The sequence below is a fragment of the Vanellus vanellus genome (assembly GCF_965231255.1).
Source record: "Vanellus vanellus genome assembly, chromosome: 16".
In the NCBI taxonomy this organism is placed as follows: Eukaryota; Metazoa; Chordata; class Aves; order Charadriiformes; family Charadriidae; genus Vanellus; species Vanellus vanellus.
Window position 1 is genome coordinate 14,953,133 of NC_138921.1, and position 24,328 is coordinate 14,977,460.

A 24,328-nucleotide genomic window follows, 5' to 3' on the forward strand; every position below is an offset into this window, starting at 1 on the left:
ATGCGGAGCCCCGGCGGGACGGCTCACCGGGGACCTCCAGACCAAACCCCCCGGGGTCCTGCATCCCCGGTCACCCCTCCAGGGGCCGACCCGAGGCGACCCTGCTTAGCTTCCCCTCCCCCCTCCCCCCGAGACCCTGCACCGTAAGTTGGCACCGGGCGCCCCATTGCTCCTCCATGGCACCGCCCCCCGGGTGACGTCAAGAGCGGGCGGGGAGCTGCTTGAAGGAGCGCGCGGGCGGCGGCGCCTCTGAGGGGGCGCGCGCGGGGACGGCAGCGCCTCAGCTGCTCCTTGAGGCGGCGGCGCTCTCCTCAGGAGCCGACCGGGGAGCGCCTGCGTCTTCGTCTTCGTCTTCGTCTTCGTCTTCGTCTTCGTCTTCGTCTTCGTCTTCGTCTTCGTCTTCGTCTTCACACAGGCCTCATTAGGAGAGTGCCCCCCCGAAGCCCACCCTGCTTGGGGTCCTTCCTCCTCTCCTCAGGGGCAGAGGGCACCAGGCCCGAGGGACACCCTCCCATCGCTTGGTGTAAACCCCCAGCCTTTGCCTTCCCCTCTAACTGCAAAATGAGCAGCGGTTTCTCCAGAAAGCAGTTTAAGAAGCGGATATTAATTGGAACAATTTTTTTTTTAATTATGATAGCATTATTAATACATTTTTTCTTGCAGCAATACCTGCTCCTTGTACCCACCCCAGGATTCAAAAGGCAGCAAAGCTCCCACAGAAACCAGTTTTGCTTAGCCTAAAGCGTAGTCTAAGGTAAAACGCACAGCTGTTTCTCTTTCGAACTCTATAACCCTGACCCTCTACAGCATCTTCCAGCGGCCATCTGAATTCCACACAGCGTGAACAGCACATGCAGTATCAAGTTTTCAGGACAGACCTGATCCCTGGGCCAGGTATCTCCGTTAAAATTGTATAGACGGGGCTTCTAAGGGCACCAATACTGCTTCCTGTTACAAGACCTCATTTTCAAGATTTAAAACTACAAAATGCTGATGAAGCTTTAGTTTGACAGTGCCAATCTCTTCTGAAGATGAGGCTGGAGAAGGTATTTTGTTCGTGTTAACTATGGCTTGAGACTTTCAGATGTCCTTATTGGTCTCCCGCCCCCCCCCCCCCCCCCCTTATTTTGACCCTGGGAAATGAAGCTTGGACGGGAAGGACAGGCAAAACACACAGGCATTGCACGTGCTCTTCAGCTGTAAGAAAACTGACCCAAATTTACCTCTGAAAAAACGTGTTTTTGCACAAACTGGCAAGTCTAAGTGTAATAGCACCACAAGGAGACTCAGCCCTTGCTTAGAACTCAAGCCACTTGCTCTGTCAGGGTATCACAAAGGATTTCAGGGGTGCGTTTGCCGAGACAGCTGCTTTGCCCAGAAGATGAGGGACAAGTTCTGATACGCAGAGGACCTGTCCTGACTACGCCTGCCAGCATTTGGCCAATACCCAAGCCGAACAGAGATGAGAGCCACTGAAGGAGAAGGCAGAAAAAGGAAACTCCGAGTCTCTTAGTCAACAACAGGTAAGGAGAACAAGACTTGGAGAAGAAGCCCTATTGGGAAAACAAAAGGTAGGAGGAGGAGGGGTAGATTAAAGACCATAAAACCCAAGGACACTAAAAACACGGAAAGGTGGGGATGCGAGGGGCACCCGATCTGTACCTTTTACAACATGTAAGATGGAATGCGAGACTGAATTTTGTTATTTGTTTGCCAGGGAATAGCTGTAAAAAACACCAGGAATGTGCTTCAGGCCAATCTAGTGCTTTTCTTTTGCATCTACTTTAACACTGTTATTGAATAGTATTACACAATACTGGCGTCTTGCTTTAAGGTGATTTTTCCAACATTTTGAATACTGTGTTTTTAAGGAATGTCTTCCTCTTGATCTTCTAAACTGAGAATACCAGAAGGAAATCTGCTGCTCTCTTGAAGTCAGCGGGAAGTTTGCTTGCATAAGGAGAACTGGTTAGGACTCTTGAGAGTATTTCACAGCTTGTACAAAGTTCTCCAACACATTAGAGCTCATCTTTTTCATTATTCTTCTTCAGGAAAGAAGCAAGGATATTGAGGCTTTTCTGGAGCTCCTCCTTTTTTCCATCACTCATTTTGTTCTTCTCGATCAGTTTTGTGATTCGGACGACTTCATTAGCAGCAAACTGTTCTCCCTGCTCCAGTATCTTGCTCATAATTTTCAAGTATTGCTCAGCTGACTTCTTCTCGGTTTCTTTAGTTTTTTCTAAACTCTCTTGCCCCTTTTTCAGGAGGGACTGGCGTTCTGATTTCTCAGTGGTGCTCACAAACTTGCTGGCCAGCATGTCGTACTCTTTCAGGCAGCCTGGCATCCCCAGGTAGATGCCGTTACTCTTCAGCCAGCGCTGAATAGCCCCGGCCTTGATTTGGCCGCTGTAGGGTAAGGGATTGTCAAAGTCACCATCCTGGAACAAGTGAAAAACAGGGAACTTTTCCTTATCCAGCTTGTACTTTTCTCCCAGCTCGGTGTTCAGTTTATCACCATAATCTGTCAAGCGAAAATGAAACACAGAAAAGCACAGTATGTTAATCAAAAGAAAAAATTTAGGATTCTCTCCTACACAAACTGAAAAATATTTGGCTGCAGAGATTCCGCATGTCCTAATAACCTCTTTGCCAGGAAATGCCATACACTGAAACAAAAACACCCCAGAAAATCACTTGTGCAAGGTAAACCATCAATGGGTTTTCCAAAGAAAAAGACAAGATTCTAGTGGTGCTTTGCTGTGGCTGACAGCATGAGATGTCAGCAGGACCTCTATGTACAAACCCCATCCTCCTTATGGGAAATTAATAGCCATTTTTCCCCTTATTTTGCTCTATCCGTTGATTTTATTTGATTTTACAGCTAAATGGCTTTTTTTCGCAATATATGCGCAGAGGGTATACTTACCATGTTTTAGTTCTGACAGCATGCCAAGCTACAAGACGTTTTCTCATCTTATATAAATTGCATTTATTTTTGAGGAGAGAAAACATAATTTGAAGAGATTTCAACTATGCTACTTAGCTAAATCCATGTGTGTTTACAGGTGTCAGCGTGGGTGAAACCTCCCAGTTTGACAACTCCTGTAAGCTTAAATTCTTAATTCTACCTACAAAGTAAGGTGACAGTGATCCATTCCTCACTGCTTTTCTCTTAAAGCCAACTACAAGAACACCAAGTTACACCAGCCATGGCACAATGACCACTTTCTGCGCTCTACCAGCAATAAACGGAGGGTTCGCTACAACGAATTAATCAGACCACATCTGCTTTGCTTGACCAGGCTTGTGGCTAAAGCATGATTCTTGTAAGGCCTAAAAATGGACAAAAAGCTTTCCCTCAGCAAGGAAAGGAAAAAAAAAAAGGCAAAAAGTGCTACGAATGAGGGGGGTGGCATCCAGTTTAGCAGCGTGGGCTGACTTGCTTCATTACCCAGTCGAAAGGCGATAAGCAGCACTCCTACGCTCACGGCGGGAGGCACAGCGGCAGAGCTCAGCGAACCACCGCAGCAGGTGCTTTGGTCTGGCAGGGCCGGGGCCATCTCATTTCTTGCGATCAGAATTACCTCAGAGCCTGCTTTTCATCAGGAATGGCAGTGTATTTTACTTCCTCCACCCCAACCCGCACTGCATTAATCCATCCAGCGTTCCTCACCTGATATTCCCACCTCAGCCACCAGCAGATCCTCACTGGAGCCTGAGCTCTCTGCCAGCTTTTTAAACTCGTCTTGTTTCTCACCATAAGGATATTGTGTGTCGAATTTCACAAGGACAAACTTATGCTTTGGAATTACCTAAAACAAGAAGAAAAAAAGCCCAAACTTTAACATTTCAGGTTTGAGCAATCTACAAGTCACCTAAGGTTGCTTTAGCTTGTTCTCCTTTTCCTGTGCAACGAGTAGATGCAGAGGGAGAATGGAAATTCTATAATTATGGCCTTTCAAAAATGACTCACTGCAGTGTGGAGGAAAGACTGAGCTTTAGGTTTACGTAGTCCTACACCAGATGATAAAGATGGTACGTGGTAGGTTTGGAGGACCTGATAATACCTTTAAATTATACATGATTTACTTATTGTAAATCTGATTAGCATCGCGGAAGGAAGTCAGCCGAACAATTTCCAGTGGGACATTAAGAGGATAGAGGCCAAATCTAATGTCATTCTGAAGTGTCCCAGCATGAGAACTGCCGCTCTCAGCTAAGAGAGGCGGCACAGGGAGGAAGCCCAAATGCTGGAGGTGCTGTACTGGTTCAGTAAACGCAGAACTAGTGTTTTAATTGATTCCTCTCCGCTTGTGCTGTCGCTTTTGAATTTTGCTCTGCTCGGATGACGCCCTTTCAAACAAGCTTGGAAATGGATCTGCCACCTGGTTTGGCATTTTGTTTTCCCCCTCCCTCCTTGCAAAATCTTTTTTCTAACAAACAGGGTCACATTGCGACACAGGTCCCCACCTACAAAGCGCACTGTAGGCGCTGCTTGGGCACTGACACAACAGCTGGCTGCAGCTGGTAACGCCAGCCTTCGCTCCCGGGCCTGCCGATCGCTTCCTTTACTGTCCCGGTGAGAGGCGAGCGTGGCAGGTGGCACAGCTTTGGTGTTTCTGCTGGTCCCTCTTGCAGCGTTCTGCCGATTACCTCAAATTCTTGCTCCGGCAGAGCTGGAAGCTGCTAAGGTTTGCAGAATGCTGTAGCGTTTTAACACCAGAAATTGTTTGTCACAGCAGAAAAATCCAGCGGGGGGGCGGGCGTGTGGAAAGAAGTATTTGCTCACACCCGAGCAGTTTTGTTTAGGGCAGATACTTTTCAAACAGCTGGGCTGATTATCGTCTCTGCAGCTCACCCCGCTACAGCACACGCTTTAATCCCGCCATATGATGGGTGCCTTTCGGTCGGCGTCTCGCCATCTGCCCCGAGCGGGGCCTGCGACAGCCGCCACAGCACCGCCTGCTCTCGAAATCAAAACCCTGCCACGCTCTAGGAAGACACCTTCATTTCAAAGCCCTTCAACGGAGAGGGAAAAAAAAAACCAAAACAAACCCTAAAAAAACTGTGCAAGACCTCAGTCTGGCAGAAGCCTGTTGCTTTCTTTTTCAGGAACAAAAAAGAAGTGAAATCAGCCCAAGCGGAGCGCGCTCACGGTCCCTATTCGTTCCCCGGCGCAGTCCTGCCCTGGGTCACCGGCGCGGGCGGAGCAGGAGCCAGCCGACAGCGGCTCTTCTGCTCCCTCACCGGAGGCCGGGGGCGCGGGTAGCCGGCCCGGCGCTGGGCCGAGGAGCCGCGGCGGCGGCGACCAGACCTCTCCCCGCCAGTGCCGCCGCCGGCCGGGCCCCCCGCGCCCCCGGCGGCAGCGCAGCCCTGGCGGCCGCACCGCAGCCCTGGCGGCGGCACGGCTCCACTTGGACCGCGCCGATTGGCTGTCCGCCGCGGCTGCCGCTCTCCTATTGGCTGCGCCGCGGCGGGCCCGTCGCCTCGGCCATTCCGCCAGCCCCCAGCGCTACCCCTCGTCGCCACCGCCGCCGGTGGTGGTGGACGGGGAGTGGGGGGGGAAGGCGACCCTGCGCCCGCAGCCCGCTCCGCACCCCCGGCCCCCCACACCGCCTCTCCGGCCCTCCGAGGCTGCCCGCCTGTTGCTATGGCCGCCGCCACGGTGCACATGGCCGCCGCGGTCCCGGAGCAGCCGCCCGTCCCCCCCGCCCTTCCCCGAGCGCTGTGCCAGACGCGGCAGCGCCCGCCGGGCGGGACTGTACCTTGTAGAAGGTGATGGTGTCGAGGGGCACGGAGCCCTTGGTGTGCAGCGCGCTGCCGCCGGGCAGCGCCAGGCCGAGCAGGCAGAGGAGCAGGGAGCCGGCGGCGGCCGCCGCAGCCATGGCGGAGCGCGGAGGGAGCGGGGTTGCCGGGGCCACGTGACCGCGCGGAGCGCCGGCCGCCGCCGGGGGCTCGCCCCGCCCCGCCCGCCCCCGGGCCAACCGGGGAGAGGGGGGGTAGCGCTGCGGGGCGGGAGGCAGGCCCCGGTGGTGCGGCTGGGGGGATGCTCGCACCTTAAGCGCTGAGCTAACGGGGCGGGTGGAACGGGCAGGGGAGGTGGCGGGCAGCAGGCGGTGGAGCTGCCGCCACAAATACAAATACAAGTGGGCGGCTTCCAGCAGCAACTGCACAGGAGACGAAGGCAGGAGAAAGGGCAGGTTGCAGGGTCTGGCCCTGCAGAGACAGCCTGCAGCGGTACGGCCACGCAGAGATTAGCAGGGACAGCTGGAGAGGAGAGAGCAGCTGGTGGTGCATAATACATTTATAGGCAGCAGCAGGGCAGGCACGGTGGCCACTGCCATAGCATTGCCACAGCCCTCCCAAGCACTTTAGATTTTTTTTGTACTACTAGAGGAGGTATCTTGCGTACTTATCACTGAAAGCCAGGATGAAGTACAAGCAAGCCATGCAGAAAGCCTCAGCAGACTGACAGATGATCATGTCAAAGAACAGACATCCAAACTTCCCCCCACCCCCAGCAGTCATCATTCTGAACTCAGCCTGCAGGTGGAAAGCAATAAGCATTCCCTCCCCCCCCTTCTTTGCAGGTGACTTGATTTTCTGCTTGCCCTGCATCAGAATAATCTGTCTTCACCAAGGGGCTGACAAAACTAGATGGTGTAGGCACACACTTCAGTCACTTCCAGACAATCTAGGCAGAAAAATGAAAGAGGCAGCAATACTGATTTGTAACGAAACTGACTTTTATATAAATTATAAACCCATCCAGTTTAAAGCAGATCATTTGCAGTTGTGTCACTTAAGTCCGTAGAAGGCTGAGGCATACATATCTTCTACAGTCATAAATTAACAATGAATAATCAAGGAAGAGAACATTCAGATAAGGCTGCAGATACAACAAAAAAAAACCCTCTACGATTACTAGCGGTTAAAATAAAGTCATGATTATCAATGATTGCAAAATATAAATGCAATTTTTGAACAGTTAAAAAGTACAAAAATGATGGGCAACACAAACAGGCATTGTACATTTTTGTCCTGTATGTAGACAAAGCAGGGTAGGACTTCTGAGCTTAATCTACATGAGACGCTGATTTTAAGCAAAGAGGAGTTAAGGAAATCTGTAAAAGGATCATGGCTCGTGATCCCAGTAGTATAAAAGCAGTATTTTTTTCAGTCTGTAAACAGTAGTCTTGGTAGCTTCTTCTAGGTATGTTTTTCAATTCATCACCAAAAAAAAAAAAAAAATCCAAAACAAACAAAAACAAATCCCAAGAGTGGAAAAGGGGCAACAGCAGCAATGGGTTATAGCTTGAATTTCTTATCATATCCCTGTGGGACATATTCTGGAGGGGAAACGCTCTTTTGTAAGAAATATATACTATATTTAACTTTACACAATTTATGGGGGGAGAGAAATTCTCCCTCTCCCTCAACCCCCAAACAGTCAGTACATAGTCATTTTTGTACACCATCTCCTCCTACAGCTTGTGAAGAGATGGCATCCGGTTTTACAAAACACTAAGTAACCCAAAAATTGTATTTGTTTGACAAGCTTAACTTCACCAGTGGCTGGAAGTGGAAACAGGACAGCAGCTAACACCGAGAAGCAGTCAGTATTCCCTCTGTGCTGGCATAGGGATGGTTGGAGTGACCAGCCAATGCTGGACCTGCGCCATGCCAAATGCTGTGACGGGAAGCGAGAGCGAGCAAGCCACACAGTTCCATCTCTTCTCAGACTTTGCTTCAGTTGACAGCCCCCCCCCCCTCGCAGTTTCAATTCTGCTTTTAAGAGAGCTGATGCAGAAAACCTTTTTTTAAAGCAAGTTCTGCTTTCAGGCACATGGGAGAATTTTAAAAGCTTGGTTGTATTAAATTTACACTTCACTTACTTTTTCACCATTTCTTATCGAAACGACTACTTGCATTCAACCTGTTGTAGCAGCAGTGGAAGGAAAATTCCAGCATAAATCAGCCCCTGGACCATCCCCTCTGTATGAGGGTGCTCAACTTTGCATTCAATGCTGGTACTTGCGCAAAGCCCTCTCTAGTTAGCACTGTCATGGGGGAGAGGGGGGACAGGAACATCAGCAACGGCAATTTGCCTCCTTGAATGAAAAGGGGCAGTGCAGATTTCTGGCTCAGTGCTTCTTGATGAATTGCATCATGTCAGCAATGGGACTGTCTTCACTTACCCTACACGTTTCAAAGGAACAACTTCAGTCATCAGTCTTGCTTTAATTTAAGGAGTGCACCCTTCTTTCCAAAAATGTTCTATACAACATATAAGAGTTCAGGTTTTTTTTTGGCGTTTCCCCCCCTACCCCCCCCCCCCCCCCAAAAAAAAAAAAAAAAAAAAGAATTACTATAAAACAGACTTAACACATTTTGGTATTCCTCCAGCCCAGAGCACTTACCAGACATTGCAATTAGACCATCAGGACATCCATTACAATTTAGACAATCTGCAGACATTCTTCTTTCCCTTTCAGGATGGGGCAAAGCAAAACTAAATCCAGCAAGAGCAGCAATGTGTTGTGTTTTTTTTTTTTTTTTTTTTTTTTTTTTACATGGGATTTATTTTAAAAAAATACTCTCATCAACATTCTAGCGTTACTAACAAAACATACTCAGAAGAGATGACAAAGGTAGGATTGTCAGCTCTCTTAAAACTTTAAATATAGACTTCAGATACTAGCTGCTTTAAATCAGAAGATGAGGAATCTGTAAAGTCTGACCTGTCTTTCGTTTTGCAGGTACACGTAACTTTTTTTGCCTACCAACTTTAGGCTGCATTACTCCTTTAAAATGAAAAAAAAAAAAAACAGCAGAAATGCAGATTCAGTGGGAGCAGATGATGCGATTCCACTTTCTAACAGAATGCCTAATGAGCTAGTACTTGAATAAACAAAGATCAACTGCAAAAAGCAAGCATACAGTTACAAAAAGTATTCTCAGCCTCATACCACAGCGGAAGCAAAAGTTACCTCTGCCAACTTAAAACCAAAGCCAATAGGATTTAATTTCTATTAAAATATTTAAGTCTTAAAGTTTCAGTAATCTAAATACACTTTTTAAAAGTCATGATCATTGCTGCTTTACATTAAACTGACATGAAATCAGACCGCAGCATCAGACTTCACTGCAGCTATTATATACAAGGTCTCTGCTTTTGTCTTTTTTTGCTGAAAACACTGATTCCCATCTCTCTCTCTCTAAAGCTTAATGGCCAAGTTTGCTCCTCATCAGGTTTGCAATTTTTCTGAACGTGAAAACAACCTGTGTATACACCGACACCACCTCTTCCCTCCAACAGTTCTCTCCTTAGGGGAACCTGCCTCCCCACCAGGCAAGGCTTAGTCCCACCCTGCGAGGGAGGGCCGGGCTCTGCTGGAAGGTTGCATGCAGAGGGTGTTCCTCCAGCGCAGCCTCACCTCTCTCTGCTGGACCAACACATTGGATTAATTCTGTAGGACCAGGTGGCTTGCCGACAAAATAGGCAGCTCCAAAACAGGCTGATTTCATAGGACGCGGCTGAATGCGGGCATCTACATTTTCTGCATTTCTAAGGCAAGGACCATACAAAAATTATAAACACTGTATGGTGATGAAAATACAACTTTTTTGAGATAGATGCTTTACACTGGATTTCTATTGCTGCTTCTAAAGACCATCTCCAGTTGTTTCTAGAGATCAAAAGGGAAGAAAGTTAATTTTCTCCTGTTGCAATATGCTTATGAACATGTATAAAAAGTGGTCAAACCCAAATAAGGGTCCCTGCTTCTCATTTATGTACAATAATTTAAATCAGCTCAATACATCTGTAATACCTAAAAAAATTGTTTTTTTGATTTTAAGTCCTTCATGCATTTTGAGGAAGTTCTGGATTAAAGTGATGGTATATTGGATGTTGCTTCTGTCTGGGACTCTGGTGTCACTCCCCTGTGGAGTCTGTCAAGGATGCATTTCTCAAATCTTTAGTTTTTTAATGGTATCGAGTCTCTTTTTCAGCAACTCTCCAATTTCCTGAACTGAGTGATGGTAACTGCTCTGGACCTTCCCTTGCACAGTCTTTGTAAACTTTTTTTCTTCCTGCAAAATGCAAAAGAGAAATCATTCACTCCATAGCAACTGTTTTATATCCTCTAAACTTCCCCCACCATCTCAAACACTGATAAGAAATTAATGAGGAACACACTGTATGTAAGTTTACAAAGGTAATGTCATTAGTGCAGAATAAGCTGCACCTGCTCAGCATCAATAATTCGTGCAGATACTGGTATTGCCCAGACAGGGCTGGTAACACATTAACATTTCTTCAAAACTTCCGGAAACATCCTTGTGCAAAATAGTTGTGGCTGAAATTGAGAGTGCGTGTAGCGTTTTATTTTAGTCAGCATTTATTAGAGAATTTCTTATAGAGAAGAGTGAAGTCAAACAGTCGAATGCCAACCAGCTAAGAGACTCTTCCACCAAATTCCAAAGCATAGTGAGCTGCAGGGCCTGGGACAGGTTCAGATGTCACTAATTCAGCAACACTGGCACCTAGCTTTCCCAAAGAGATTAGATTCCCTTTAACATGCGTTTTTTTAAAATCCCCATGCTAAAAGGCTTTTATAGGAGAACCACCATCATGCAACACTGCTGGCACTGCTCCTGCAGGCAGAGTGAGGTTAGCGCTGACCTTTTGTGAACAATGCTGTATTTCTGTATGCAGAAAGAGCAAATCCTGCTACCCAAAGCAGCAGCCATAACCACAGTTCTGTCAAGAGGTGACTTGCTATCAGGATGCCTTTTGCAGGCACTCGTACAGATAACAGCAGAAAAGCCTGCGAGGCACAGCCCAAGTAAACCAATTCGATGTGGGAAAATCTCACGTCAGTGGCAAGGTTCAGCTGACACATTGCCAGTATCGCTCCATTCGCACCGGAATTTTCACAAAAAACTGAACATGAAGACTTTTTCAAAAGCACGTTTTAGCTCTAAACACACAGAGCTGCAAACATAGATCCAGGTCCACCTAGAGCTATACAGACTGCGTTTATCAGGATTTACTGGGACAATGTCAAACAACAAACAGAATAGCAAACATTATGAACAAACACAGGAAAAGCTGCAGACTCTCACAGATGCTTCTGCTCGAATCCATGTGAATCTAACAGTTGGGTTTTGCAGATCTGCCTTGTGTAGTAATTAGGTGCCTTGCATCAAAGGGAAGCTGGATGGATTTGCTGACTCAGTGAGGAACCAGAAAAATTACAAGTCATCAATTATCTGAAAATGTCTTATCCCTTTAAAGTGAAGATTCTTTGATAATACTAAGAAAAATGTACTTTTTTGGTTTTATTCACATTTCCATTAAATACAGTCTAAGGGATTTTCTTGCTTTCTATTAGTTTTTGCAGTTTTTTTTTTTTAATATATATACACATATATTTGAGGTACTCCTACATCAGCCTCATACAGGAACAAGAAAAGGGAAATTTTAAGTAACATGCTATGAAATAAGATAATCTAATTGAAAAAATACAAGCTGGCTAACAGCGGCTTAGGTGGGCAGAAGTGCAGTTCTGAAATACATGGGTGCAGCTTTTAAATCCTCCCTAATTCAAGAGCCTTCAGGTCTCCCATCTAGACAAATATGAACGCCAATGCCCTGAAGGCCAAATTTCCCTTTTTAGATAAGACAAAACTAGGTCTCTGATAAGTTTAAGTACTGACTCCTGATTGAATTCGTGCTGGGTAACATAACTTATGCCTGTGCTTTCTCAAATCAGTCTCTCCCACCCCCCAAACTAATACTGGTGAGGAGACGACTCCCCTCTCGAACCTTTCTCCTGGAATCCGCAATCCTTCTTCGACAAGGAGCGCGACTCGCAACTCCCCCAGCTCCTCTCCCCTGAGTATGAAAAGATGATGCCTATTTCCACCACTTTGCTATGCTGCACATTTTATCTCCACCTGTGTTTGAAGAGCACCACAAAGGAAATTCCAATTCTATGCTTTCAGTCAGCTCTAGGCTTTTCAGCTGGACTCCAACACTATTTTCAAGATCACTGTTTTAAACAAATACATTCATAGTAAGTATCGAACTGTTAGAAGATTCTTTATGTCAGAAACTTTGTGACAAACATGTTAATGTTAAACTCATCTGATTGCCCTGGCTTAAAAAGCCAAGTTCCTCATTAGGCTCGTGCTTCACGTGTCTAAATTTGGCATGAGGTTTGGCATGTGTAGCGCCTATTACTCCGCCCTTGTTTTCCCTATATAGCTGGGGCAGGGGGGTTGCCACTTGTTTTTCCTTTAAAGATCAAGTAATTGTTTCCAGGGAAGTGACAAATCAGCAGTAGGTGAATCTCAAACGTTTCCTGGAACAAGTATTTTGCATCCATTATGGCATGCTAAAATACAGATAACAGAGCAACTCCTATCATAGACAAAACACTGTTAAAACATTTAAAATTTTCTTCATACCACACAAAATGGGAATATTTTCAAATTCCCGCATTTGAATCTCATATTTTGAGATTATTTTGTGCAGCGTGGTAGAGCTCAGCTGATGAGGCAAAATCACTGTCACTATAAAAAAAAAACAAACACAAAACAACCTAACTCACCACTCTAAAACTAAGCAGTCTAGTCCCTCACCTCTGGTTAAGAGCCATTAAGTCAATCATAACAGGTAGGGGTTTTTTGTTTGCCCTTTTTTTTTTTTTTTTCCTTCCAGTAAAAAATTTTGGGGAAAAGAAACTTTCAAAGCAGCTATCCCATAGCACATACAGGTTGTTATTGGTCACACACAAAAGTATAGAGCCCACAAAGATGCAAGTTCTTACCTGTAAAAGCAGAGTGTCCTTGAGGGACAGCTCTTCAAGTTTTAGTGCAGTCAGAATTATTTCAAGCCCTTTGATGTGATCTATTACATTGGAAGTTAACGTCTGTAGTTCAGTAACATAATCCAGAAAATGCGTAAATACAGGTGGCTATAAAAACAAATACGTTTATAAACACACATTAATGCCTACTGAAATGACTATTTTATGACAACTCTCTTTGTAACAACTATCATTCTATTCCTCCCCCAATGCTAAACTGTCATCTACCTACCCAGATAAATAATACCTGTTAATTAGTTTACTGTAGTGCATTCAAGGCAGAAAGGCCTGTGACACTCTAAACTCTGCTTCCTATTAAAAAGCTCTCATGTGATGTCAGAGACGTGGCATGTCACCATTTGATTTTAAATCGAAAAGGAGTGTTAAAAATTAGTACCGAGTAATCTCTAACCTACATCACCCTCTATGAGACAAAGTTTATGAAAAACAGTTTATTAACATGTCATCTATCACCATTTTTCTTTCAGTATAACTATGCTGTTGGACTGGGCGTGGGAGAGAAAAAGAAAGGAATATTGCCTACCATAGCTACACTGCTTTCCTTTTTTTTCTTCTTCTTTTTTTGCAGGTTGGATTTAAAAGGTCGAAGGACGCTGTCACAGTAACTTGACACCCACAGGGCAATGGAGATCGTCTGGAAAAAAGGTACAAGTACGTTACAAGTTGCATTTACAGGTGTCTTCTAGGCTTATTTTAGTGTTCCTACTGATTAAGGCTCATAGTTGTTAGCATGCAACAAAAACTCTGCTTTCATGAGTGACTGAGATCAAAGAACTTTCATTGTGTTTTAGTTCCAACATCTCTAAAGTACTCCAAAATTTCTAGTTTCCGAAGAAAAAAATACCTCAACAAAGAAGACTAGGTTTTCTAACAGGTTTGGATGAGTTTTCAAGGTGCCATCTCTGACTTCAATCAAATCACCTTTACATTTATTGAACAAGTCTGAAAAGAAAAGAGAGAAGTCTTATTCAGGACATGTAGACTGACTTACATACTGTGCAGAAAATACACATTTATCTCAGTGCAGGGTGCAAAGCTGTCAGAGGACTGACCGCTAAGAAGCTGATGATAAATTTGGCCAAAACCTCTGAAGTTTCCCCTGAATTGTATTTCGTTACAAACAGTACCTCCACTCCATCTATCAGCATACCTGGACCAAGTACCAGGGGGACAACAGTGGCTAAGACTAGGCTGCAAGGCAGTGAAATGATAGGGGATAACGACATTCTGTGGCATGCAACAGCATCATGATCAGACAAGCCAAGGGGAATCTCAGCCTTGTTCTCAAGTATCTTTTAAAGGGGTCTGCAGATGCATTAACACGCTTCCCCGTAACTGCAGCACACTCAGCAGCACATCCTCAAAGCACCATGAAGCACTACCTTAGCTACCAGTATTGATTCTGGAGTTACCATTTACCTGTTAGTCGTTCTACTAAAGACTTGAAACTATTCCCTATCCTTTCCTGGATTTCTGCTGAATCTTCTGAAAGAAAAAAAAGTAGTTATAAACTACAAGTTTGTGTGTTTTCTGCTTCCAGAAACCCAAGAGGCATTTAAATGTAGTTTAGTGTTAGCAGGCAAAAGCAAATGCAACTGCTTTTACAGAGGATCCAGTATTACATCAACATATATCATATGAAAATGAAGACTCGCACGAAACATTAAATTAAGGCATTGCTTCCCAGAGTGTCATTCAAAAAATTAACACACAAGTAACAGTTTGGGTCCACACCATCCAATGCCTAATAGTTTTCAAACTACAAGGAGACACGTCTCGCTCCCTCCCACCACACATCATGACAATCTGGTTAAACCCCTGCCCCTCAAACACTTACCTAAGCCATTGGTATCTAGTTCATAAATATCACTAACAAGATAAAACAAGCTAGTCTGGCATTGACAGCTGCCATTACTGAAGAAGCCAGCCATTCGGGTAGGAGGAGGGCCAAGGACAGGATACTAGGCAAGAAGCAAAGAAAAAGATAAAGGTGTTGCAGCTTTTCCTTATCCAGAACACAGTGTTTGTCTCTGGCACATCTCTCAGTCAGATTCATACACTACAAACTCAGGGTCAGTTAAGTGCATTCTGCAGCCTGCTGGACGTTATAAGATGCATTCAGTTTCTCTGCTTGCATTCACGTTCATTTAATATTTGGGGATAGCTTTTTCCTTAATGGGTACCTGAATTTTTTGTTCTAGAAACTTCTTCCCTGAATCCACTGCCGCTTCCAGCTGCTGAAGCAGGGATCGAATTGTATCAATCTTGGATGAGACGCCGTTCTCTGCAGTCTTTTCAGAGTTCTTTGGTTGAATAGTGTGACTAAGAGTTGGGAGTCCGCTTACTAGCCTTAAAGTTAAAGACCGGATTCGCAACCACATGGTTTCTTCCTCCAGTGAGAGTTTCCTATGTTCTTCAGAAATGTCCCTAGAGAAAGGCACCAAATGTTTTCAGGCAAATGCTTCAATTTTGCAAAGCAGCAAGCTTCACTCAGGTACAAAAGCCTACCCAAAGTTATCGAATACTGTATGAAGAGGAAGGAGTGGTCAGAAGAAATTCAGGAAACCGTATTAATTTGTAAAAAGGCAGCACTGCTAGAAGTGATGAATGATGCTTGTTAAGTTTGCAGTTAGCCAGCCTAGAGAACATTTAAATATGGCAATTTCCCTGAAAGGATTTTCTTCGCCATGTGTGCTATAAGGAAAAGGTGTGACTGTACAGTTGAGGATATTTCTACTTGCCTGTCTTTTGGATCCCAGTTAAACAAGACTGTCAGGTCTCTGTTGTCACGCAAATCTTTCCACGGAATGTCATCCTCCTCTGGGCTCAGACTCATGGACTTTATACTTTCTTCTAAACTGGTTGATCTGTACATAAGAATAAGCAACATTAAATCAAGCATTTGATCACTGGAAACAGAAACCACAGCTCACTAACAAACCACATTCTCTCCACTGTTCAACTCTTCTGATGTCAGAAATGTTAAGCGTACATTGTACTGATGAGGATGCTGAAGGGGAGAGCAACCGAGAAGCAGAGAGAAGCAGCTCACAGGTTTTTGCCAGAGCTGCAAGCACAGCTCAGGAAGGTCTCACTTGGCCAGCGTTCTGCCTACGCACAAATCTCCCATTTTTTCACGTGCGAGATGCTGCACTTATCGCTGCCATACTTACATATTTGCTTCAAGTAAGAGGTCTAACAACATCCGTTCTGTGCGAACTTGCGCAAAGTGAAGGGAAGAGTTCAGCCTATTTCTAAACGCAATGAATTCTGGGATCTTCTCAAATGCACCATACTTGTAGGCTTGAATGATATATTCTGAGGTCTGGAAGAAAAACACACACCACCTCTGTATTAGTTACTTCCATAAATTTAGAACAATCAGAGTTTAACAAGGTCACTCACTTAAGAAATTGCATTTCTGTGGTTTTCATTAAGCCAGAGGTACAGAATCTGGCAGACACTCAATCCCTGGGAGAAACTTGCACTTCTGCTTGTCCAAGTCACCCCAGCAGTTTTCCTACTTTAATTTGAGAATGCCCAGATGCTCCACAGGGCAGTGTGATTTAATAACCAAACCAACACTAAGAAACACCACGTTGCTGTCACCACTGAGACTGAAAAATACTTAAAGGAGGGGAGAGGTGGTTTTGGAAGGCTTTTTTTTTTTTTTTTTTTTTTTTTTTTTGAGATGCATTATTCAAATCATCGTTTCATTGTGAAAAGTACTTTCAGGCAAAATAAAGTATCTCCCAGAATTTCTGGAACTGACTTGGATGTGCATCACATATTACCGCAACATAGATTAAAAAAATTACTCACACATTTTTTTATTTCTTTTTTTATTAATTTTTGAATACAGCATCACAAGATAATATCACGCAGTGTATACACATTACAATACAATCTAAACACCAAAGGAAACTCAGGGTCCATGGGATAGTTTGCTTCCCCTCTGAAGAAATGCAGCAATACAAGGCACGCAACTAATATTTCACATCAGTCCAAGTAATCTCCAGAAGGAGATTTATATGATGAAGAAGCCCTAAACAAGCACTATATATTAATGAAAGTTTCTAACGGTAGAGATAGAGTGAACAATTTATGCTCCCAGTCAAGACAGATGGCTGTATTTTTTGCATCAGAATTACTCCACAAGTGAGAAATTCTGGTAAATCCAAGTATTTTCTTCTGAACAAGACTACAAAATGCACTGAAGACGAAAGGCACCAAAAAGGCCCCTGGTTAACTGAACTTTATATGGTACTAACAGACTCAACCTGTCTGGAAGGCTCTAAGAGACTAGAAGCTAGTAAGAACAGATGAAAGCCACCTTTTTTTTTTTCCCCCTTTAAAACAAGAAATCTTGTTTAGGTAGCTCTGTCTTTTTTCCTAAGAAATTTGGTTATTTGCACTGTAGGAAAAAAATATGCCAAATATTCAACAACATACCCTCTGATAAACAGCCTTGCAGAGTTCATTGTCAGGCTGCGGGATTGCGCTATGGGCGCTAATTCAACTGCATCGACGTGGTTTTTAAATCCCCATAGGATACGTTGGTGTTCTGATTGCCTGCAGTATCTGGAGAAATTAAAGACGGACGGACACAAGAAAATTAGAGAGATTACTTGTGATTCTGCATATTTAAAGGAGGACTATCTTGATAAGGATAAAGTTGCCTTTTTAGTTGTGGCCAAATATAGCAATACTGCCTTCTATTCTCCTCCCTGTCCTTGGCATCCTCTCCCAGAGCAGAAATATTATGTCAGGACTGCACAGCATCCTAGATGGCTGTGACTTATGGGACCCACTCTTAAACAGGATTCACTTCAGGCTGTTAAGTTCAGCAAGTCAGAAGGAAAAACATATTTATCCAAAGCAATCAGTTTGAACCAGTAGCTATTATTTTTATGCCAGATCACTTTGTTTATATCCCACACTTCCTGTTCTAGGCAGAGTCCCACGCACAGCATGCCGCAGGACACATTCTCTATGCTGTAGCAGACATCCCAGCTATCTTAAACATCAACCTGGAGAGGAGCAGGCAGTATCTGAAATCATGTAAAAAGGTAACTTTTAAAGGATAGTCCTCCTTTAACATCGCAGTCGGAGGCTGTTATGGGACTTGAACGGGAAGCTGATATCAGGACCCTGCGTATGAAGGGGCAACCCCAGCAGAACCACAGTAGCACAGAAACTGGTAGCAGATTCTGACCTTGTGATACCTGGGACATGTCTTATGGTAAGGAACCCCTTTTTCCATCTCCACTCCTGTCACTCCATCATCCTAGGTGAACAGTACCCTGAATTGAGCCTTCACCTCCTGCAATTTGCACCTTACAGTTGGTTTAAAGGACACTTGCTATTTGCAGATTAGTACAGCTTCTGATGTATTTCCCAACTAAAAGGGATCTTAAGGTGATAACCACTGGAAGCATCCGGAACACACGACAGATTTGACTAGCTCACAGTCCTTTGGTTGCAATACTCTGTCTCCAATGTGAGACATGATTCAAGTGGGTTCCAGAGTCACATCCTTATCTTGTAGCATGAAGAATTATATAATGCTGACTGCATCATTTTGCCCCTCTTGCAATTTCAACCTTTTAAGGCACGGTAGCGAGGCAGGTTGAACCATTCTTCAAGGTCCCTTCCAACCTAAACCATTCTATAATTCTATGATTCAGGCACCGCCTTTTCAGGATTTCTGGAACATGAGTTGAATAGCATTTTCCTGGAAACAGCACTTGGAACATGGCTGTCTTCGTCTGTGTACAGATGTTGAGCTACCGGAGACAGTCAGCTCCTCTCTGCTGCAAAAGGATCTTTATCATTCATGCCAAAGAGAATAACCTTCTTCCAAGGTAACCACACCTGAAGTTACTTCAGATTGTTTTCCAGGGAAAGATGATTTCTTGATGCTTTACAATGCAGTGTTCCCAAGCAGATAAATGATATCCAGTAGGTTTTTTGGTTTACTTTTTTCACCTCGCACTCAGCAGTCATGCGTTTTATTCAGACAGTTGGTTCCAGGTATGCTTTTCATTAACATCCACAGAGTGACTTTTAAACAAGACTGAACAAGTTACTCCTCATTAAAAAAAAAAAAAGAAAAAAAAAAAAAGAAAAGCCAACAAGCCAACACTACCAACAACAGACACATAGGAGAAAGCTGTGCTGCAGTGAAGCCCTGGATCCAGACAAAACATTGCACCCAGGAACCTGAAGAGTCTGAGCAAGTGAGGGAAGCAGATGAGAGCAAGCTCTCATCGTACAATCTACATGCTCCTCTGTACATCCCTCTCCCTCCGGTGAAATTTCTGTGTCAGACACAGGACACAGTAACTCAGCATCTACCTTCCAGGCACAGGTGAACGGCAACTGGAATACACAGGAATAACCTGGGCTGCCAACAGAGCAAGGGTACTCTTCTGAGGGATTACTGTGTGAACATCTTTACTATTCAGTACAGACAAATCTTGTGGTTTTATCTATTTCTAGGATGGTGGGAAAGCAAATTGTATGACTTCAGAGCCTTTGGAGCCAACTTGGCCAGTGGATGACCGGAAGAGTTACAAGTGGATTGCACCTTTGTTTCTTACAAAGTAAAGTAAAAATAATTTTCTTGACCTACCTCTCAACAGTGATCAAACTGTAAAATATAAATATACAGGATATATTCCACTACTCAGAATGGGACTGCCTTGCAAGTTTTAGGGAGGTGGACTGACATGCATAGACTTCCCTACCACAATTCTGGACTATTTCTGTTCCTATCTGCCCAATATATTTCCACCAAGACTTCAAGAATGTGTTGTTCCACCGTTCTCCTACCTAACCCATTTTTCATGGATTACACAGGAATTCTGAAACAGAATTGATTATTTTCCCTATGAATGTATCAGAATGTACATCAGAGTGTACTTTCCAAGTAAGATTATTGACAAGTACACTTACTAACCAGCAAGCTACAAGCGTGCTAGATGCCTCGGGCATGGCACGCATTTTAGGAAGCACCCGATCTCTTTGAAGCACTTCAGCTACTCTTCCCTCCATTCCAGTCCCAAAGTTCTCATTCAAGACAACTTTCTTTTCATTCACTCTGCTTTTTGGAGTGAACCAAATAAAGCTTGTAGTTCCCATTAGCACAAGACCAGGTTTTGCAATTTGATCCTATCACCTCAAAATAATGCAGTTAGGCATGGGCTTTGCTCTGCCTTCAGTGAAGCTGAGACTTTAAAAGCCAGCTTTTCCCCTCTGAAATCCTCCCAGCTCCTTCCCTGCACTTCCCTACCTTTTAAAGCAATGTGCATTCTCCACCATCCCAGTGTGCCCAGGACAGCCATCACTAAAACATGCTGCTTCAGTGACTGTCATAAAGGATTCATAAGTACGAACCATCTCCACCCACCATCCATTTGACTTTCCACAATGCTAGAAATTATATGACACCAGGACTTATTTGCCACGTGACATTTCATTTAAATTCTTGCATAAAATTACAATCCATTCATATAAAAGTAACCATACCTGTTTTTGAGGAGTATTAAAACTGGCTTTTATAAATAGAAAGCTAAAGTAAAACCCCACATAACAAGTTACCAATTCTTGTAATGAGAAACACAGGTCGATGCAACCTTTACTATAAACACAACGTTGCACATATTATTCCTCTGTTATCAACTACTACATTTCTGTAAGCTTTTACATAGGGCACAGACTTCTGTAAGACATCTTGACATAACTGCTCTGCTACATGACACAGAGGTTTCTTTCAACTTACATCTTTCTGGTTGGAGTGGAAAAACCTGAGTGCAAAATTGCAGGATTGGGATGCAGCAGTGTAATGGCCCAGTGACTCCGCATAGCGCGTCAGAAGATAGCTGCAACACAACACAGCACAAGTCAGATATCAGCACGCAGTCCTGGGGAAACCTGAATTTCAAACACCACTCTGAACAGCAAACTGCAGCACAGTCCAGCTTTAATGAAAAGTATAGAGATTTAACAGATGGCAATCACAACGTACATATTTAAATTTAAGCTTTTAACAGTAAATGAAAGGAATTCGTAATTTAAAAAAAAAAACAGTATGTGGGGGCTTGGAGTTCCTCCACCTTTCTTGCTAAGTATGCAAGAGTTTGACTTAATTAGATACCCACAAACACACTAACCGAGGCACGGCCATTTGGTATGTTTAACTAGTGCTCCCAAGCTTTGCTGAGCAATGACACAAGCCAGAACACCAAGCTATGACTGGCATCATGATATACATTTCACAAATTTCTTTCAGATTCCCCTTTAGTTAATACTCCGAAAATCCCAAACTGATCAAAAGTCACACAGGAAAGATACTCCATGAGAAGGGGAGTACACTTCAGTAGATGTGTCTCATGTAATTCCAAAACACTTTTACACAACACCATAAATCTGACAATCTGTTAATTTTCAGTAGCAAAGGAAACTGAAGACCTCGAGACTGGTTACTGGAGGGTCACCATCACCAATTATTCTCAGTATATACTACCCACCCGATGGTGTCATGCTGTATGTGTTTTGCATCAAGGCTGGAATAGAGCTCTGCAACAGGTTCAAATGCACCAAGCCTGCAGTAGATTCGAATGAGCAGCAATTTAAACTGAGCGTTAGAAGGACTATGAGATAACCCTTCTTCTAAGAGAGTTAGGCACTGCCACACTGCCGTTTCTTCACCTGGTGACAAAGACAAAACACCCAGACAGGCGTGATCAGAGAAAGGCACTGAACACTGACAGCACAGTTCACTTTGGCATTGAAGCTTCCTTCTTCAGGTGACACACATCTCAAAACGGTCCCGTGCATTAAAACATGCAGATGGCATTCATCAGCTACACTGCTGCCCTTAAAAGATAACACCCACCCCAGCATCACAGCTGCTCTCCGAGGGAGAGGTGGAAGAATAATTCCCCACAGGGAATATATCTAGCTCACTATATAGCTCATCTATATCTTTGCATAGAGCAAAGCACTCGCACATGGGCCCACTGCAGAAGTGACCTTCCCTGATGAGTTCTGGACCGTGCAGGATTTCTAGCTTATACGTACAGAGCATTCCCAAGCATTATACAAGAGAGCAGCACAGAACAACGAATTCAAAGACCCATGTTCCATCAGTGACCTGCCAGTAACATGATGATGGATTTACTCAGGTTAAAGATTAAATCTTCCTTGGGAAAGACAAAGGCGTAACTGACAGCTACGCTGAAGGGCAGGAATATAAACAGTGCCCAAGGACAGCCGCCACTGCAGACAGACTGTGGGATTAGGAGACTAACAAGCAGAGTAGCTGCGGAGTACAGGAATACTCAAGACAGGGCAACAGGTCTCAGCAGAAGGTCTAGAAGCAGGGGATCCAAAAGACAAAGTATGTCAGAGAGGGAAAGAAATATTCTCAAAACACCTCTGATATCAGAAGGGAATTGTCAGCAGAACTTGTGCAAAGAGAGAGAAAACATTATGTACATGGGAAACTTGGAACAAGCTTCTGAAGACAGCCAGCACTGAGCTGCAAGAATTATCAGCAAAGCTCTGCCAGAACTTCCAGGAATTAATCAGAAAAAAATAATTCCCCTCAGAGCTCAGCCAAATTCTGATCAAACACCAACTGAATAGAGAGACTCCTGAAATGCCACATATTGAGAAAAAAAAACCCAAACCAAAACAAAACCAAACAGAAAGCTATGGGCCTAACAAGCCATGCCATGTGCACACTGGACATGGGGGACAGTTTCCTATCACAACCATCCAGGGTGGTATTAAGCAAGACACAATTTTAGGAACATACCTTCTAGCCACAGATCGAGCAGCAGGTGAACTGCAAGCAGGCAGTAATAATCTGAAAATTGCAGTTCAGTTTTCAAACAAGATTTCCCTAAAATGAAAAAAAAAGTTAACCTTGTATTACTGCAGTGCTGTCAGCTGCATCTCATGTTGTCAGCACTATCAAATGACACAGCTATCTGGCAGACAATAACCACAGCTTCATTTATAAAATCCAGGGTTGTCTTAAAAACAGGAACAACTGTATACATGCTGCATTTGTTCATCACACAAGTGGACTTTGGGCCACTTCATATGCTGACATCTGCTGGAAGAAAACACTCTCCTACGATTCCAAGATTTACAAATGAATATTCCTGCCCGTATATTTGTTCTATGTACACCAGTGATAAAGTCTGGCTTTGCTTAAAGGCACAGGCAATTTTGCAAACATACAAATGTACCATCTGAACTGCCCAGGAACGTCTCCTTTATCTTTAAGATACACAACTAAAAAGAAAAAGAAAGTTAAAAGGAAACAGATAATTCAGGTACACCCAAGGATATAATTGCAAAGTAGAAAGCAAAGTATTATCTGATGGCACGATGGGTGCCATCGGCGCTTCTGCTGTTCCATCCCCCTGAAAAAGCTTTGAACTTTTGCTCATAAAAAGCTGAGAGTGAACAGCAAACATTAGTTTCAAGATTTTTCTCACCAAATTCCAATCCATGGCGGTATCTTAACATCAACTCCTGGACCACAGTCAGCTTTTCCTTCTTATCCATGGCGTGATAGATACCGAGCAATCTTGAGAGCTGCACCACACACAAGTGTTGTTGCAGGGCTTTAATATCGGCTGGTAGTGCGATTTCATTCTCTGCTGTTGCCGACAGAGGGATTACTTCCAGCAGTTGACTGATGAACTGAAAGAGAAACACTGTTGTTAAACTCTGCAGGGCATCCGGGACGGCACGAACGGAAAGCATAGTTTCCTCCCTCAAATCAAGCAAAAATCAAGCAAGGTGGAAATGTCAGTATCAACCCTGATGTCACACTGACATCAGTGGTTAAAGAGGTGGCTTCAATTGTTTTTTTTATTAGTTTTTTTTTTAAAGATGCTGAGCACACATTTGCCAGTTGTGCTCAACAGCTCTTGGTAAATTTCATCAAACAGACAGAAGGGAAAAAAAAAAAAAAAAAAAAAAAAAATCACAGCAAGTTTCCAGTACATTGACACACAAGGGAGTTCAAGCACCTGTTAACACTCACAGTAATAACATAAGCAATTAAAAATAATTAGTTACTGAAAAGCTTCACAGCACACTTCCAGGAAACAGTGGTTTCCTACTAGCTAATACATTTTCTCTTAACTCTGAAGTAATGCACTGTACTTAGTGAGGTCATAATCTTTGATTAATGACTTCTATTTTGAATTAAGTTGTAATAAAAGCATTGTTTACAAATTTAATAGGAGACAGCAGACTTCTCACAACATGCAGTAAGGGCTGGACAGGGTTTTTATTGTTGCCCTAAAATCCATCAGTGTTTACAAACTTAAAACTGAGTTAAAGCCAATGAATTCAGCTTTACATTTGGTCTTGAAACACAAGAACTGCATTAAATGCACGCC

The 24,328-nt window shown here is 43.8% G+C and overlaps 2 protein-coding genes across 2 annotated transcripts in view; both read right to left on the reverse strand.

Moving 5' to 3' along the window:
• Positions 1-615: 615 nt before the first annotated feature.
• Positions 616-5,903, reverse strand: ERP29 (endoplasmic reticulum protein 29). The gene is made up of 3 exons (XM_082491842.1): positions 5,766-5,903; positions 3,674-3,812; positions 616-2,521 (listed from the first exon to the last, which is right to left on the reverse strand). The coding sequence occupies exons 1-3, from the start codon at positions 5,883-5,885 to the stop codon at positions 2,019-2,021; spliced, it is 762 nt and encodes a 253-aa protein (XP_082347968.1). The 5' UTR covers positions 5,886-5,903; the 3' UTR covers positions 616-2,018.
• A 2,485-nt stretch (positions 5,904-8,388) lies between these two features.
• Positions 8,389-24,328, reverse strand: part of NAA25 (N-alpha-acetyltransferase 25, NatB auxiliary subunit) — a gene marked incomplete at its 5' end in the record, with an annotated part of 31,015 nt that continues 15,075 nt past the window's right edge. The window contains 13 exons of the mRNA XM_082491843.1: positions 8,389-10,095; positions 12,840-12,986; positions 13,423-13,533; positions 13,744-13,841; positions 14,319-14,384; positions 14,737-14,860; positions 15,083-15,326; positions 15,641-15,766; positions 16,073-16,224; positions 20,683-20,782; positions 21,431-21,611; positions 22,723-22,809; positions 23,414-23,621. Coding sequence (XP_082347969.1) covers positions 9,973-10,095; positions 12,840-12,986; positions 13,423-13,533; positions 13,744-13,841; positions 14,319-14,384; positions 14,737-14,860; positions 15,083-15,326; positions 15,641-15,766; positions 16,073-16,224; positions 20,683-20,782; positions 21,431-21,611; positions 22,723-22,809; positions 23,414-23,621 — 1,767 coding nt within the window. The 3' untranslated portion in view covers positions 8,389-9,972. The remainder of the gene's footprint in view (positions 10,096-12,839; positions 12,987-13,422; positions 13,534-13,743; positions 13,842-14,318; positions 14,385-14,736; positions 14,861-15,082; positions 15,327-15,640; positions 15,767-16,072; positions 16,225-20,682; positions 20,783-21,430; positions 21,612-22,722; positions 22,810-23,413; positions 23,622-24,328) is intronic.